The sequence below is a fragment of the Oncorhynchus nerka genome, linkage group LG12, assembly GCF_034236695.1.
Source record: "Oncorhynchus nerka isolate Pitt River linkage group LG12, Oner_Uvic_2.0, whole genome shotgun sequence".
NCBI lineage: Eukaryota > Metazoa > Chordata > Actinopteri > Salmoniformes > Salmonidae > Oncorhynchus > Oncorhynchus nerka.
This window is the reverse complement of record NC_088407.1, coordinates 61771143-61790133: the sequence shown is the minus strand read 5'-3', so window position 1 is coordinate 61790133 and position 18991 is coordinate 61771143. Positions and strand designations below refer to the sequence as shown.

Here is an 18991-nt window from a genome sequence, read left to right as displayed (position 1 = left end):
CCACATTTATGTCTCTGTGTGAAGTATGAAGGAAGTTAGAGGTAATTTCGTGAGCCAATGCTAACAAGAGTTAGCGCAATGACTGAAAGTCTATGGGTATCTACTAATATGCTAGCAGATACCCATAGACTTCCAGTCATTGCACTAATGCTAGTTATCAATTGCGCCGGCGCTAGTTAGCAACTTCCTTTAAACTGCATGCAGAGACATAAAAATGGTATCCACCAGTTCATCTGACTGGGGAAGTAGATAAAGGGCCTCATTGCCAAAATCCCAAAGCATCCCTTTAAGACTTTGATGTGTGTTATGAACAGGAATGTTTGATTTGGCAAAACCTCTTGCAGGACTCATAAGAGGTTATACACATGGCTGTTCCTGAACAATATTATCCTAATTTTATGGGACTTTTCATCTTTCAATGTCATAGTTATTGTAACAGTCTCCCATCATCTCTTCGACCTCTCAGGATAAGAAGGCAAATAAGTAGTAGTGTTTGTCTGTAGTCCTCTATTATGTACTGGGGTGTTGTGATTGGTGTGGTGGTAATTAGCAGTATAGCAATTGCAATAAACGAACAGGTCGTCTCAGCCTCTCAGCTGACATTTGAGACTCACATCCAAGAAGTCCTGAAGGACAATTATTGTTTGGTCTCCATTTTGTTTTATTTTTGCTCCTTAAACTTCCTGCCCTGCCTCCCACAGACGGCATCAAGAGCGAGAAGGTTAACAATGACACAGCTCAGCTGTGTGGGAGTCAGGAGAGAGGAGTACTGTAGTAGCATGAAGCACAAGCACAGGGCCTCGGAGCATGAAGCCCAGCTAGGGCCTCCTATCTGACCCAGGGAGGGAGCACACTCTCATCCAGCAATTAAAGTTGTTTCATAATGCAGGAGAGAGGGTGAATCAGGGACAGGAGAGAGGGTGAATCAGGTACAGGAGAGAGGGTGAATCAGGTACAGGAGAGAGGGACAATCAGGTACAGGAGAGAGGGACAATCAGATACAGGAGAGAGGGTGAATCAGGTACAGGAGAGAGGGACAATCAGGTACAGGAGAGAGGGACAATCAGATACAGGAGAGAGGGTGAATCAGGTACAGGAGAGAGGGTGAATCAGGTACAGGAGAGAGGGACAATCAGATACAGGAGAGAGGGACAATCAGATACAGGAGAGGGACAATCAGGTACAGGAGAGAGGGACAATCAGGTACAGGAGAGAGGGACAATCAGATACAGGAGAGAGGGACAATCAGATACAGGAGAGAGGGACAATCAGGTACAGGAGAGAGGGACAATCAGATACAGGATAGAGGGATAATCAGATACAGGAGAGAGGGACAATCAGATACAGGAGAGAGGGACAATCAGATACAGGAGAGAGGGACAATCAGATACAGGAGAGAGGGACAATCAGATACAGGAGAGAGGGACAATCAGATACAGGAGAGAGGGACAATCAGATACAGGAGAGAGGGACAATCAGGTACAGGAGAGAGGGACAATCAGATACAGGAGAGAGGGACAATCAGATACAGGAGAGAGGGACAATCAGATACAGGAGAGGGACAATCAGATACAGGAGAGAGGGACAATCAGATACAGGAGAGAGGGACAATCAGATACAGGAGAGGGACAATCAGATACAGGAGAGAGGGACAATCAGATACAGGAGAGAGGGACAATCAGATACAGGAGAGGGACAATCAGATACAGGAGAGAGGGACAATCAGATACAGGAGAGAGGGACAATCAGATACAGGAGAGGGACAATCAGATACAGGAGAGGGACAATCAGATACAGGAGAGAGGGACAATCAGATACAGGAGAGAGGGACAATCAGATACAGGAGAGAGGGACAATCAGATACAGGAGAGAGGGACAATCAGATACAGGAGAGAGGGACAATCAGATACAGGAGAGGGACAATCAGATACAGGAGAGAGGGACAATCAGATACAGGAGAGGGACAATCAGATACAGGAGAGGGACAATCAGATACAGGAGAGAGGGACAATCAGATACAGGAGAGAGGGACAATCAGATACAGGAGAGAGGGACAATCGGGTACAGGAGAGAGGGACAATCAGATACAGGAGAGAGGGACAATCAGATACAGGAGAGAGGGACAATCAGATACAGGAGAGAGGGACAATCAGATACAGGAGAGAGGGACAATCAGATACAGGAGAGGGACAATCAGATACAGGGGAGAGGGACAATCAGATACAGGAGAGAGGGACAATCAGATACAGGAGAGAGGGACAATCAGATACAGGAGAGAGGGACAATCAGATACAGGAGAGAGGGACAATCAGATACAGGAGAGGGACAATCAGATACAGGAGAGAGGGACAATCAGATACAGGAGAGAGGGACAATCAGATACAGGAGAGGGACAATCAGATACAGGAGAGGGACAATCAGATACAGGAGAGAGGGACAATCAGATACAGGAGAGGGACAATCAGATACAGGAGAGAGGGACAATCAGATACAGGAGAGAGGGACAATCAGATACAGGAGAGGGACAATCAGATACAGGAGAGAGGGACAATCAGATACAGGAGAGGGACAATCAGATACAGGAGAGAGGGACAATCAGGTACAGGAGAGAGGGACAATCAGATACAGGAGAGGGTCAATCAGGTACAGGAGAGAGGGTGAATCAGGTACAGGAGAGAGGGTGAATCAGGTACAAGAGAGAGCGTGAATCAGGTACAGGAGAGAAGATGAATCAGATACAGGAGAGAGGGTGAATCAGGTACAAGAGAGAGCGTGAATCAGGTACAGGAGAGAAGATGAATCAGGTACAGGAGAGAGGGTGAATCAGGTACAAGAGAGAGCGTGAATCAGGTACAGGAGAGAAGATGAATCAGGTACAGGAGAGAGGGTGAATCAGGTACAGGAGAGAGGGTCAATCAGGTACAGGAGAGAGGGTGAATCAGGTACAAGAGAGAGCGTGAATCAGGTACAGGAGAGAAGATGAATCAGATACAGGAGAGAGGGTGATTCAGACACAGGAGAGGGGGTGAATCAGGTACAGGAGAGAGGATGATTCAGGTACAGGAGAGAGGGACAATCAGGTACAGGAGAGAGGGTGAATCAGGTACAGGAGAGAGGGTCAATAAGATACAGGAGAGAGGGTGAATCAGACACAGGATAGAGTGAATCAGACACAGGATAGAGGGAATCAGACACAGGAGATTTGTTTGGGTAAGATTTTCTGATCAAATCTTTTTTAATACAAAATATACACGTACAAACGACAACATACAGACGCAACATCACCCATGTCCAGACCCACCTGCTCACACCCTCATCTCTAGAGCCTGTATCACACTCCCCGGCCACATGGCCTCAAACGGCATCATTCTGTTTCTCTCCTTCGCCCACCCACTTTCAACATTTAGATAATAAAGCATTTGACCTTTCCATTGTGTTAACGATTGAGAACTGGTTGACTTCCAGTTTTTAAATATACCTTTTTTCAAGATGATTGACGAGAACAGTATCATCCAACCCATCGGTTATCTCACTGCACCCTCATATGCCATGTCTTGACATATGCAGACAGACAGATTAAAGGTACATTTACATTGTAGTACATTGTAATACTTCTGACATTCCCAGAATGCATCGATTATTGAGTAATAGTTAGTGTTACACTTAAGACATGACTCTACTGTTGGGCTGTGGAATTTGTGAATTTTGTCTTGTGTAATGCATTCTATACATAAGCAAAAATAATATAAGCAACATTTTCAGTTTCGTTAGTTATGTTCCAACATTCCCTCCATCTTGTGCCAATGTCAATTATTTTTAAGTCTTGGTTCCAGTAGTTTATATGTTTTTTCCCTAAGAGATTGTGAGTCATTTAAAAGTATCTGCATGTACTATAAAGTTGCATACGAGCCTGTTCTTTAATGGGTGACAATATCTGAGTGAAACCTGAGTTTTCAGACAAAGGAAATGAGCAGATGTAATGAGTGAAGAGCATTAGTGCCCTGTCTTAGGGAGCAGTTTTGTATTGAGTACAGTAACACTCAGCACAGTGGCCTTGAGGAATGGATGTGAAGAGATTACCCTGCAAACCTCTCCAATGAATACAGGGAAAGGCGTGGAGGAGCTTGAACCCTGCTTCTCCTCCAGATAGTGAGAATTGCCTCTCTCTGGGAGCCTTCTGGCCCAACACCAGCCTATTGACCGGCATACAGACCCGCTCCCTCATCCAGCTAATTGACCAACTCCCTTAGTGCTGTATTAGGCCTACTGCTTCTGAAATCCCCAAGGAATTGACATTGAATTCTCTTCTGATACCCGCATAGGACACAGGTTAGCTGTTCAATACCTATTAATACAGCACATACAAATGTGGGCTATGGTCTTATTCTACGCCAGGGGGGTCTGTATATGTGTCTCAGACAAGCTGAAGGAATGAGACGAACTGTGATGAGAGTGGGACAAAACTAAGATCAGTTTCCCAGTTTATACTGAGTCATTTTGGAATTTTTCCTCAGACTTGAATTATCTCCCAAGCCTCGCTCTTTCTCACATACTCACACACCCAAAGAGTAAGGAGTTGCTACGTGAGGATCTTCATGCAGACTTGCTAATCTGCCAAACCCCGCTCCCCTGCTCATGGCCACAGACGGTGCCAAGAGACTGCCTTGTCGTGTCCAGACGCCAGACTTACGCCAGGCTCGGAAAATCCACACCAAATCCTCCCCGCCCCATCACACACCCAAAGGCATGTCAGACCTTGGCCAAAAAGACCTTGTGATGTGGTGGAGTGGAGATCCTCCCAAACCGCATGAAAAGAAGAGGCCCGAATCATATGCCAATTAACACTGGTAAAGGATTTATGTTTTTACCTCCGCATATGAAGACATTAATCAATGCCCCACTGAGTGGGAAATTACTTGAACAATAACGCTGGTGAACTCTGCCTTCACCATGCTGTGCATGAAGAGGGATGTGTTATTGGTGGCCACTGTAGTTAACTGATGTTAAATGTATCCCTTCATAGAGGAGAATTGCGTAGCAGTTTCACAGTTAACACACAACAGCCACGCACAGGCCTACACACAGGCCCACAGGGGGACTACTCACAGGCCTATGATGGGAGGGGTGGAGACGCCAAGGACCAGTGACAGCCAGGTTATCCTGGTGCTTGTGTGCAGAATGTCAGGAGATATTGGGAGGACTTGCATGTTTGGTGGTTTCTGCACTCCCTGCTTATGACTTTGTACCATCTCTTGTATCTCTGTAATGTCTCCTGATGTTGAACAGAGAGATTCTGAACCCTCTTCAGCCAAGGCCTGACTGCCACAGGAAAATGAAAGGCACTTAGGAGGAAGTGTGTGTGTCAGGCGTCTGCTGTCATGATAACAGATGGATCATAGTTATGAAAGCTGGACATTCCTCTTCATTCACATTGTTTGGACAAATTTAGCTGACCGCAGCGAACCACTGACAGCTATCATCCTCCCTATCTGATTTATTCTGGTCCACAACAGGAAGGAAGCCATTTCTGTGATGATCAGTTAGTGGGGGGTGGGGGGGACACAAGAGGCTACGGATATTAATAATATATACAGTGCCTTCAGAAAGTACTCATAACCCTTCAATTATTCCACGTTGTTGTGTTACAGCCTGAATTCAAAATGGATTCACACCCATCTACACACAGGCGGCAGCATAGCCTAGTGGTTAGAGCATTGGACTAGTAACCGGAAGGTTGACAAGGTACAAATCTGTCGTTGCAAATAAGAATTTGTTCTTAACTGACTTGCCTAGTTAAATAAAGGTAACAAAATACCCCATAATGATAAAGTCTTTAAAAAATGTTTCCAAATGTATATAAAATACAGAAATATCTTATTTACATACAGTAGCAGTCAAATGTTTGGACACACCTACTCATTCAAGGGTTTTTCTTTCTATATTGTAGAACAATAGTGAAACATCAAAACTATGAAATAACACATATGGAATCATGTAGTAATCAAAAACGTGTTAAACATATTTAAGATTCTTCAAAGTAGCCACCCTTTCCCTTGATGGCAGCTTTGCACAATCTTGGAATTCTCTCAACCAGCTTCATGAGGAATGCTTTTCTAACTTTCTTGAAGGAGTTCCCACATATGCTGAGCACTTGTTGGCTGCTTTTCCTTCACTCTGCGGTCCAACTCATCCCAAACCATCTCAATTGGGTTGAGGCTGGGTTATTCTGCAGGCCAGGTCATCTGATGCAGCACTCCTTCACTCTCCTTATTGGTCAAATGGCCCTTACACAGCCTGGACATGTGTTTTGGGTCATTTTCCTGTTGAAAAACAAATGATAGTCCCCCACTGTGCAAACCAGATGGGATGGTGTATCGCTGCAGAATGCTGTGGTAGCCATGCTGGTTAAGTGTGCCTTGAATTCTAAATAAATCACAGACAGTGTCACCAGCACAGCACCCCCACACCATCACACCTCCTCCTCCATGCTACTACTCCGCGTCTCACAGAGACAAAGCGATTGGAACCAAACATCTCAAAATTGGACTCATCAGACCAAAGGACAGATTTCTACCGGTCTAATGTCCATTGCTCTTGTTCCTTGGCCCAAAGCAAGTCTCTTCTTCTTATTGGTGTCATTTAGTAGTGATTTATTGCAGCAATTCAACCATGAAGGCCTGATTTACACAGTCTCCTCTGAACAGTTGATGTTGAGATGTGTCTGTTACTTGAACTCTGTGAAGCATTTATTTTGGCTGCAATTTGAGGCTGGTAAGTCTGATGAATGTATTCTCTGCAGCAGAGGTAACTCTCTGTCTTCCTTTCCTGTGGCGGTCCTCATGAGAGCCAGTTTCATCATAGTGCTCTGTTTTTTTCAACTGCACTTGAAGAAACTTTGAAATATTTCACATTGATTGACCTTCATGTCTTAAAGTAATGATGGACTGTCATTTCTCTTTGCTTATTTGAGCTGTTCTTGCTTTAATATGGACTTGGTCTTTTACCAAATAGGACTATCTTCTGTATACCACCCCTACCTTGTCACAACACAACTGATTGGCTCAAACACATTAAGAAGGAAAGAAATTCCACAAATGAACTTTTAACAGGGCTCACCAGCTAATTGAAATACATTGCAGGTGACTACCTCATGAAGCTGGTTGAGAGAATCTCAAGAGTGAGCAAAGCTGTCATCAAGGCAAAGGGTGACTACTTTAAAGAATCTCAAATATATTTTGATTTGTTTAACACTTTTTGGGATACTGCAGTACATGATTCCAAAATGGTGTTATTTCATAGTTTTGATGTCTTCACTATTATTCTACAATGTAGAAAATAGCAAAAAATAAAGAAAAACTCTGGAATGAGTAGGTGTTTCCAAACTTTTGAATGGTACTGTGAGTATTCACACTCCTGAGTCAATACATGTTAGAATCACCTTTGTCAGCGATTACAGCTGTGAGTCTTTCTGGGTAAGTCTCTTAAGAGCTTTTCACACCTGGATTGTACAATATTTGCACATTATTCTCTTAATATTCCTGTCAAGCTCTGTCAAGTTGGTTGTTGATCATTGCTAGACAGCCATTTAAGTCTTGCCATAGCTTTTCAAGCCGATTTAAGTAAAAACTGGCCACTCAGGAACATTCAATGTTGTCTTGGTATATTTGGCCTTGTTTTTTAAGTTATTGACCTGCTGAAAGGTGAATTTGTCTCCCAGTGTCTGTTGGACAGCAGACTCAACCAGGTGTTCCTCTAGGACTTTGCCTGTGCTTAGCTCTATTCCTTTTCTTTTTATCCCCAAAAAACTCCCTAGTCTTTGCCGATGACAAACATACCGAGTCAATGTGCGGGGGTACAGGTTAGTCGAGGTAATTGAGGTAATAAGTACATGTACGTACAGTAGGGATAAAGTGACTATGCATAGATAATAAACAGCGAGTAGCAGCAGTGTAAAAAGGGGTGGGCAATGCAAATAGTCCGGGTAGCCATTAGCTGTTCATCAGTCTTATGGCTTGGGGGTAGAAGCAGTTAAGAAGCCTCTTGGACCTAGACTTGGCGCTCCGGTAGCACTTGCCGTGCGGTAGAAGAGAGAAAACTCTATGACTTGGGTGGCTGGAGTCTTTTGCCATTTTTAGGGCCTTCCTCTGATACCGCCTGTTATAGAGGTCCTGGTTGACAGGAAGTTTAGCCCCAGTGATGTACTGGGCCGTTCGCACTACCCTCTGTAGCGCCTTCAGGTCGGAGGCCGAGTAGTTGCCATACCAGGCAGTGATGCAACCAATCAGGATGCTCTCGATGGTGAAGCTGTAGAACTTTTTGAGGATCTGAGGGCCCATGCCAAATCTTTTCAGTCTCCGGAGGGGGAATAGGTTTTGACGTGCCCTCTTCACGACTGTCTGGGTGTGTTTGCACCATGATAGTTTGTTGGTGATGTGGACACCAAGAAACCTGAAGCTCTCAACCTGCTCCACTACAGCCCCGTCGATGAGAATGGGGGGCGTGCTCGGTGGTGATAATTGCGTTGTTTGCTCTATAACCTGTTAGTTAATTTGCCTTGACACTGTGATATATAGACTGAGGCAATAAGAAGACACAGTGGCAGAATAAATTCAACCACACATTTGTTTCATCACAAAACCAGAGAGCAACATCTGTCTGGTGAATTCCACAAAGCATATTGCATGTAACAAACAGTTACATGACCTAGGCTACAGCATGGTCAAGCAAGTTCATGTTTCCAACATTTTTGGACAACTAAACAACTATTGATTTAGAACCACAGAGTTCCCGCAAGTCACAAAGGAAACGAGCTGTTTCCACTATTCCAGCACCATTTCAACTTCATCAAATCACCTATGTTTAGTCTAATACAGTGACAACTAAAAGATACCAAAGACAATTTAGTCCAATCAACGTAAGCTAAATATGATGTGGCTGTCAATGGTTCTGATTTGTGTTTGTGCGCACGTGCCTGTGTGCGTGCATGCGTGCGTTCATGCAAGTAGAAAAAACATGATGACTCACCTTACTTGCAGACAAACGCCAATGCCATCTTCCTCTCTTTCTTGTTGATGAAACGGTCTATGACTGTGTCATACAGTACATGCTTTTATGTTTTGTGGTCCCAGGCTACCTGGAAAAAATGCTTGCTCGCTACCCTAACTTCCTTTCATGGGCAACGTTAGCTAATTGACATTAGCCTTCTACATCTAGCTACATATTGGACTTTCATCCTCTCAGTCCAGGGTCACAATGTATGAATTTATGGTTGGATCAGAATCGCTGTTATAATCATTGGCCAGTACAGAGAATTAAGTAAAACCACATGTCCAAATACCTATCTCCAACCATGGCTAATTTAGGAAAGGGACAATTTTAGCTAGCTAGCTAGTCATCGGAGGACAACAACACAATGACCTATTTCTCTTGATGTGATGTGATTTGGAGTGAAGCCAAATCCAACTGGCTTCCCTTGACACTTTGTTTTGGTGTGCCAGGACCGTTCAGAGTTGAACTCACTCAGTTTAGCTTAACGCTGATTGATTATTATTTTATAAAAAAATTGTATCAAGGGAGGCCAAATGCTCGCTGGCTTCCCTTGCATTCAATGTAACAGGCTGCAAAAATGTCATACTCTTTATGACCAGATAGTATCAGAAAGATGGTGCCATGTGTGCTCCCTCTCCGGCCTCTAGGTCACCAGGCTGCTCGTTCTGGTGCACACCTGTCACCATCGTTACACGCAGTTACGCGCAATTTGAGATTTGAAGGAAAAGTATGAAAACACAGCGAGACAAAAGATGAATTATTATCTATGTTTTTTTATTTTACATTTTTGGGGGAAGCCTGGCTTCCCTTGGCATCCATGAATACACACCACTGCTGGGTGTTTTGATATACCATCCAAAGTGTAATTCATAACTTCACCATGCTCAAAGGAATATTCAATGTCTGCTTTTATTTTACTCATCTCAGCTAAGCCCTTCTTAGCAATGCATTGGAAAACCTGGTCTTTGTGGTTGAATCTGTGTTTGAAATGTACTGCTCGACTGAGGGACCTTATAGATAATTGTATGTGTGGCGTACAGAGATGAGGTAGTCATTCAAAAATCATGTTAAACACTATTATTGCACACAAAGTGAGTCCGTGCAACTTATTATGTGACATGTTACTCCTGCACTTATTTAGGCTTGCCATACCAAAGGGGTTGAATACTTATTGACTCAAGACATTTTTTATTAATTTGTAAAAATGTCAAAAACATAATTTCACTTTGACATTATTGTGTGTAGGCCAGCGTCCAAAAAATCTCTATGTAAAATCTATTTTAAATTCAGGCTGTAATACAAAACAATGTGGAAAAAGTCAAGGGGTGTGAATACTTTCTGAATGCACTTTATATAAAGACTTAGACAACTTTTTCTCAGAATGTCTTCCCATGAAATCAGAATGAACCAATACAAATACAACAACACAGGGAATGCAATTTGACTTTAATGTATTAGCTATTTAATATAAATGATCAGTCACAATCAATGTTCCCTCTAACTATTTTAGTCACTGAGCAAATTTCAGGTCTGCTGAGTGCAAACTTTATCGTTGTGAAAATTCTGTGTAACTTCCGGCTAGCGTTTACTGTCAACACTGAGGGTACCCACTTTAAGTTAGTTTTAACAGTGGTCAAGTAGGTTACTGTGGCTATTTGATCATAATGTAGGCCTACCATAAAACATTTTTTGGTACTTTTTACCCCAATTGGTAGTTACAGTCTAGTCCCATCGCTGCAACTCTCCTACGGACTTGGGAGAGGCAAATGTCGAGAGCCATGCGTCCTCCGAAACACGACGCTGCAAAGCCACACTGCTTACTTAAGACAAGGAGATGTTGTTGTGTTGTTTGATGCAAGAAACCACTTTACAAAATAAATTATTACAAATAATCAGACAGATTATGCTACCCTCTGCCTATTGGCTACTTAGCTTATTCACGCCTGTCTCAAAATACAACACTGCCTGTTTAAGACAAAAACAACAACAAAAAATTGATAGTGTTAACTAAAGGGGGAAACTTAAGGTGAAAACTCTAGAAAGTTGAGTGTTCAATCTTGTGCTTCTCTGCGAGCTCTGATATTTCTTCTGCAGTGGCAGCCCCAGGGGAACTGTGTGTCCACGCATCACACGCAGCTTAGATGGGAACATTGGTCACAATATAGAAATAAAAATAGAAACCCCCGGGTGCAGAATGCATTATTAAAACTTAGTCACTGAACCTGTTCGACATAGCAAGCTTGCAAGCTAACGTCGACACGCATTTGAGCTCAATGGAGGCACAAGGAATTATTCAGCAAATGAATGGGAAAACCCAATGTTACTCACAGTACCATAGCAAGCTCCCAGATACAATAATTCCAAGACCGATGCCTGTCTTTAGTCCATTGTGGGAAATGCCCTGCATGCCATAGAAAAGATGTCAAAAGAAATCTGAATTTGTTACAGGAAATATTCACGGCCACCTTGTGAGGTTAGCATAGGGCCGAATGTAACAGGTCACGTAATGGGAACAGCAAACATGTAGCCTTTGATCACATGGAACTACATTGACAATTTGAATTGGCTGATCCTCAAACGAATGTTTGCAAGTATGGTCGAGGTGTTTCTAATATATGTTTTCTTTTGTATATATATTTTTTTTTCATGATATCTAATTGCGATTTTGTCTCGTCGCTGCAACTTCCCAACAGCCTCGGGAGAGGCAAAGGTTGAGTCATGTGTCCTCTGAAACATGACCTGCCTAACCTTCTTAACACCTTCCCACTTAACCTGGAAGCCAGCCGCCCCAATGTGTCAGAGGAAACACCTTTTACCTGATGACTGAAGTCAGCCTGCAGGCCCACCACAAGGAATCACTCGGCCACAATGAGCCAAGTAAAGCCCCCTCCCCCCCGGCCAAACCCTCCCCTAACCTGGATGACGCTGGGCCAATTATGTACCGCCCTATGGGACTCCCGGTCACAGCTGGTTGTGACACAGCCTGGGATCGAACCCTGGTCTGTAGTGACACCTCAAGAACCTCAGGAGGCCTCTAATAGATGGTTTTAACAGAGTATTAAACAGACCTCCGATTTACTTCATCTGACTGTCCTTTGTCACTTTGCTCGTGTGCCGTTATTTTCCATTGTAGGCAATGGTAACTGTTGGACCAGCATTGTTACACACACACAGTAGTTGGATGGATATCCAGACAGTGTATCAAAATACTTGTCATCAGGTACTCATCACAGACAATCAGCCTGTGAAACTCAAAACTGGTGTCGATGACAGAATGAGGAAGCAAGTTGTTCGTCGCCTGTCTGTCCAATGGTCCTGCTGGAGGATATTTGAACAAATAGAGGTTTCTCTTCCTGAGATCATGCGATGGAGTCACCCAGAGGTTTTGTGTTATTCCAGCCCAATGAGAAACGCATACTGTTTATCATTGGACGATGGGAAAAATCAAGACAGAGGGGGAAGCCGCCAACGGGAAAATAAATAGAGAGCTGAATCTTACACCACAGGAAACAGGTTTTGAACCTAAACAGTTGGGCACCGAGAGGAATGTGGTATATAAGAGACTCTGGATCTGGTGTTTGTCAAAGAGAGTTTTCCATTGAAAGAATCACACAAAAAACTGCTCCTTCTGCAAGATGGCTCCGTCTCCTTGCAATTCCAACCTTAACCACCAGAGGACATAGCTGTAAAGTCAGGCCAATACATTTGGCGTGTTACTTTATAACACACACTTTTCCAAGAACTATAACTGTCCAAGACACACGCATATACTATCTGTAGCTTCTGGCAGCGCAGTAGATCTTCCAAGTCTCTATATACTCTCTGAGATGGCTGGAAAGCATTTTATTTGTCTGAAATAAATGATCCTGTCCAGGTGCTTTTTTAAAACGTTAAGTTCTTGTCTATTTTATTTTGCAGAGTACTCCCTCACCCAGCGCAAACAACACAACTGGAGGTAAGAATCTTTTCTGCATTTTTACTGCACAAATGAGATAATGTTGATCATATATATTTCAAAGCAACATACATTTCCTGATTTATGTGTGAGGGTTCCGTAGACAGGAGTAGCTAGCCTACAGGTGATGCTGAATATCCATTTCTGTTTCACAGAAATTGTATTTCTGGGATACCAATACCACTGATGTCCTGCTCACTGTTGTACTGTATGGCGAAAGATAGCTTTTTTTTCATGAGCATGGCCTTATTTCTATTACAGCATATTGGATGACTGTCATTCCCATTCCATTCTCCCAGTTTAATGTAACAACAATAGGGTTAAGCTACAACATGATACTCAAATTTTCCCTATACCCATCATGACGTTTCTACAACCTAGCCTATGAATGAAAGTTTACAATGTAGGTGCACACAGGTCGAGAGAAAATGTTGAGGTGACAGACAGTGACACATGGACAGACAGTGACACATTCAATACTGTCTTGCATCCAGCTGATCTAGGGTGTAATCATTAGTTCAACAGTTGCAAACAAGAGTCTCTATTGGACAAATTCAGGTATGTTTATCCCTGTTTTGTTCCGTTTGCTTCCGTTTAAGAAACATTTTTTAAATTTTTAACAGAATCGGTGGAATGAATACACCCCTGATCACACATAAACACAGTTCACTTTCATAACAACCACGTTTGATTCCTTCTCACATATATGTTCTCTCCTCCTCTCACCTTTTCCCTTCGCTTATGGACTTCAATGCACAACACATCAGCTGTATGTGACCAGGTGAAAAAAAACTTTCCAAACCATATCATAACCGCTACATCGTTATCACCATATTAGCTAAAGTAACATCATAGTCAGCATAGCTAATATAACTAATGTGTTAGTAAACCTGCTACAATCATACCGTAACGTTACAGTGTACAGTCAGTAAGCAGTTTTACACAAACATCGGCGGGCCCCGGGGGCAATAAATTAGTATTAGAGTTCTAGTGTTGTGTTGGATAGTCATAGCCAGCTAGCTAACATAGCATCCCTCTGTTTGAGCGGGGTGTTTGAGTAGACTAAACTAGCTAGCTGCATTTGCTAGCTATGAAAGTGAAAAAAAGGATGAAATCTCTCTCTCTCTCTCTCTGTCTTGCTTCTCCTTAATTTTGGAAGAAATTAATTTGTTCAAAACTGTTCAACTATTGTCTTTCTCTCTCTTTCAGTCAACTTCTCACCACATTTTATGCACTGCAGTGCTAGATAGCTGTAGCTTAAGCTTTCAGTACTAGATTCATTCTCTGATCCTTTTGATTGGGTGAACAACATGTCAGTTCATGCTGGAAGAGCTCTGATAGGTTGGAGGACGTCCTCCGGAAGTTGTCATAATTACTGTTTAAGTCTATGAAAGGGGGTGAGAACCATGAGCCTCCTAGGTTTTGTATTGAAGTCAATGTACCCAGAGGAGGGAAGCTAGCTTTCCATCTATGCAGCTTGTCTTGCTGACAGACAGACAGATTGGTGAAAGAGAGGCTGACGCACACTGTTTTTACAGTCTACATCCTCCTGCCGTAAACCATGGGGTGCTTTCCCTCCTCTTCCTCACATGCTGCATAGCCATTTAGTACAGTGAGATATTTCCATGTTGAAATACATCAAGTACTACAACACTCTCTGTAGCTTGTTTTCTCTGAACACTCGAAAACAGAATTGATTCATCTATTAGCAGCTTAATTATAGATATGGTTGAAAGGCATTAATGAATGGTCCTTGATTGGGGTGGAGGATGTCAGGTTTGTTAATAAGCTCTGAGGGTTGAGGTTTCAGGGTTGAAGGGGTAAGTGAGGACAAGCAGCTAGGAATTACAGGGGCTGCTGAAGGAGGTACTGGGGACACCCTTAAACCCCTTTGACACACTTCCTCTCACATCCTCTCTCCCCACTATATTGTAAATCACTGCAACAACAGTGAAAAAGAAAAGGAATGTGTGACTTAATGTAATGTGCACCTATAACCTGTTAGGAGGATTGAGACAACATATCCTTCACCCCTCCCTGGCCTGGCCTGGCTCCCCCTGACCTGTCTGCTTTTATAAACAGCTGTTCTGGTGCCGGGCTCCATGCAGTGACCCCAGGGTCAGCCAGATCCCAGAGGTGCCTCGGGGGGCAGCTCAGCTCAGCTCTGCTCCCGGGCAGGTTCTGTTCATGGAAAACAATTTCCAGTGTTTGTTTTCTCTTTCCTCTCTGTTTGTTCGGGCAGAGTTGGTCCTTGTTTTTCTTTACTGACAATGTTATGGGGACACTTTCACACATATGCTCCCACAGGAAAGCTCGTATTACACAACCTTTTTTCTTAAAAATGAAAACCAGGATAGACACCAAGCATTTCACAGTGTTTCTTTTTATGTTTCAGCATCTACACTTGATGAGTGTCCTAAATCTTTTTGAAACAATCTGCAGATGGCTCTATTTTTTGCCATAGTGGTTGTGATAACATAGACAGTGAGTACAGTACATTATGGAGAAAAAAACAATAAGGCAGACTGGGAAATATTAAGAAAGGATGTTGTGCCATCTCAGAATTAAGCTGACAGACAACACACACACACACAAACCTCAGCCGGTTGGTGTAAAACTCTGCTTGTTGAATTGCACAGTGTGACAGATGATATGAGACTAGGCTAATGAGGCACACTGTAATTGTGCAAGTGTGCGTCTCTATCGGCTGAAGTGTTGAAACGGGTAATCCCCTCTACGTGCAGGTTCAGCACCAGCCATCACACCAGCCATCTCTCCTCCAGTCCAGATCCATCAGGCTGGGGAGCTGCCAGGAGGCATGGGTGGATGTGATTGGGGCATCCAGGGAACTGTACAATGGCTTTATGAGGCTATATGTCCTGTGATGGACAGCTGTCTCACTCCTATCCTCTCCTCTCCTCTCCTCTCCTCTCCCTCTCCTCTCCTCTCCTCTCCTCTCCTCTCCTCTCCTCTCCTCTCCTCCAGTACTAATGTTCCAGGATGTGTGGGGCCGTAGTTTCTGCCGGACTATAGAGAAGCTGGTGGAGGTGGTCCAAGAGTACCCTGGGGAGGTGGAGCACATCTACAGCCCCTCCTGTGTGCCCCTGGTGCGCTGCGCTGGTTGCTGTGGCGACGAGAACCTGGAGTGTCATCCTACTCGGACCTCTAATGTCACCATGCAGGTAATAGGACACATCCCTTCTGAGGATGGATGCCATGTTGTGAGGTCATCAGTGTATTTAATATTTGTATGCCAAGGCAAGGAAAAATGCTTTTTTCTACTTTTTTTCCCCTGCAACTTGTTCAACAACGTGTTCATTCTCAGCTGTTGAAAATCAAGCCAGCGGAGCAGGGTCAAGAATACGTTGAGATGACTTTTGTGGAGCACCAGACATGTGAATGTAGGTAAGAGAAAAAATGACTTCCTGTTTTGGTAGTATGTGTTTGGTCACTGTAAACCAGCTGCATTGTAATATGATATTATGTAAAATTATATGACTGATGTTTATATAATTAATCAGTGGTGTTCATATTTCATTCCTAGAATCAGGAAGGCTGTGGTGAAAAGTGAAAGGTGAGCCTGTCAATTGCCATAATGTACATTGTAAAGTTAGAGAGTGGGACAGATGTCTCTATAATACTTGATAGTTGAGCTCATATCGCTGATAATTTCTGCAGAAGGAGACAGAGAGGGAGAGGAAAGAAAAGAAAGGAGAGACAGAGAGTGAAAGATTGTGACAGGTGAGTAATGACGTCTGGAAAAATGAGCAAAACATTTGTCCATCCTTCTTTCTGTGTGAAGTAAAAATGCACCACATATTAATGTATCATCTATCTCGTTTGTGTCCAAGGTGTCAGCCACCTCGCAGATAACTGCAGTAGCAGCCCTACACCCGTTGCAACCGGCATCTCTATTTATTCCCTGCCCAGCGCTAACAGTATCAAGTGTCTTCAAAACAAACACATCAATACTGTGTGTCTCCATGCACCTAGAGACTTAAGCAGCTGGGTTGTTATGGTGACAGGCCCTCTTGCTGTAGGGGAGTGTTTCTAACTTAGGTTCCACAGGAAGCACATGTTGCTTGGTGAAAGAAATACCTTGGTGACAACTGACCTGAGAGACATTTTTGTGAAGCAGTGCAATTGAAGACCAAACATTTAAAGGTTGTAAAGTTAAAATCATGATGGATATTTTGCATAATTACATGATTATTATTGTTTAGTGTTGTTTATTTTATTGCTGTGGTTGTTTTAGCTGCTTATCCCATTTAACATGAATAGGCCTATTTATGAATAAATGTTCCATTCATGAACTTTCTATGTTGTTTCATTAAAATCTTTAGGACTAACCGACTAACCAAATACTTGGGGTCCTCTCATGGCAAGTAGGTTCATTAGTAGACTAGCAACTCCTTTCCCAAACGGAATAAGTTACATTTAACTTTTTGTGTTGTGATATAAAACATTGTACTGTCATACATGGACTATGGACTAGTACAGTCAGTGAGTTTCAGCCTTATGTGGAGTCTGGGCGTACTAAGTGCTCAGGAGCCCCAGCAGCAGCAACAGGACTATACTAGTAGAATATTACCCTCCAGTGGTTACCAATGGCATTTTCAGAGTCATTTTTTAAAAAGAGATTTGTTTAGGATGAGGTATAGAATTATATTATTGATATAATAGGTACAGTTATGTCCATCATAAATATTTCATAGGACAAGGTGTTGGTGTACTTTTATTTAATTAAATAGAAAATATCATAAAATAACCACAACATCTATATACATGTAGGCTATGCAATATACTGTAACATACATATTGTATTTTTCATCTTAATGTTAAATCAGACAACAAGTTGACCTACAAGTAGACCTTACAAGTAGACCTACACTGCAAGTATACCTACACTGCAAGTAGACCTATACCCCAGTATGAATTTAAGGAGCTGCATTAGAAAGAGCTGAGTTAAACCAACTTAAGCTATGAACAATCATGGAACTTGAACTGACTGGTTGCTGTGAAATGGCTAATTGGACCATATAAACTCTGTTAACATTTTAACTTGGTGATCAAGACCCTCAGACTAGGTGTGTTCCTTGTTTCTCTATTTCATTTATAGGCCTATAACTTCTGCTGTCATTTCTGTTTCATGACTTACGGTGTTATTGTGTTTTTTCCAGACTACTTTGTGTTTCTGATTCTTTCACAGCTGAACCAAATATTAAAACGAGTTGCTGCTCTTAGAGTTTCAATGTTCTCTATTCCCCTCTGTCATCCACTCACCTCAAGTCATTTTACAATCTACACACTAATCGAGTACACTATCACATTGCCCTCCACCTGTGGTGGGTCTGTTTTTAACATGACTTTCATATTGGCATTTTTGTGTATTGTCTGTTGAATAAAGCAGTGGGTTGATGTACAGAACCATGAATTACATTTCACGCTTAAGAGTAGAGAATTGTTTTATCATTTGTGCTTGTTGTGTATTTATTAGACAGTGTCCTTTAATATGACTAAGAACAAATTTGTTCTGGAGAAGTGTATGCCTATTTTATCTAAAAAATAAAATAGAATCTGTGATGTTGTAATCAAATATGATAAAGGATATGCCCATCTGAGTGAGTATTATATATTGTAAATAGATATAGATATATTATATCTGTGAAGAGTGTGCAACAGTTAATAAAGAAATATATCATTGTCTTATGTAGCTCAAATATCATACTTTTTGTGAGAAACCATTTGTTGAGAGGGTGGTGTGTGTACGTGCGTGTGAGTGAGAAAGATATATGTTGATAACAGCTCAATCTGTTTTGGATTATACCTAACAGTATACAGGATAATAATGGCACAGACAGTTCCATATTATATTACACATCGCACATATGATGTTAATGTTGGTTCTGATCAAGCCATATCACGTGGGTCACGTTTGCTAAATACATCGCTCTGGTCGCAATGCCAATGTTGTACACCAATAGGAAC

At 42.5% G+C, this 18991-nt stretch overlaps 1 protein-coding gene across 1 annotated transcript in view; it reads left to right on the top strand.

Moving 5' to 3' along the window:
- Positions 1-18709, top strand: part of pgfb (placental growth factor b) — a 31055-nt gene extending 12346 nt beyond the window's left edge. The window contains exons 2-7 of the mRNA XM_029675446.2: positions 12967-13003; positions 15989-16185; positions 16329-16408; positions 16548-16577; positions 16682-16744; positions 16855-18709. Coding sequence (XP_029531306.1) covers positions 12967-13003; positions 15989-16185; positions 16329-16408; positions 16548-16577; positions 16682-16744; positions 16855-16876 — 429 coding nt within the window. The 3' untranslated portion in view covers positions 16877-18709. The remainder of the gene's footprint in view (positions 1-12966; positions 13004-15988; positions 16186-16328; positions 16409-16547; positions 16578-16681; positions 16745-16854) is intronic.
- The last annotated feature ends 282 nt before the right edge of the window (positions 18710-18991 follow it).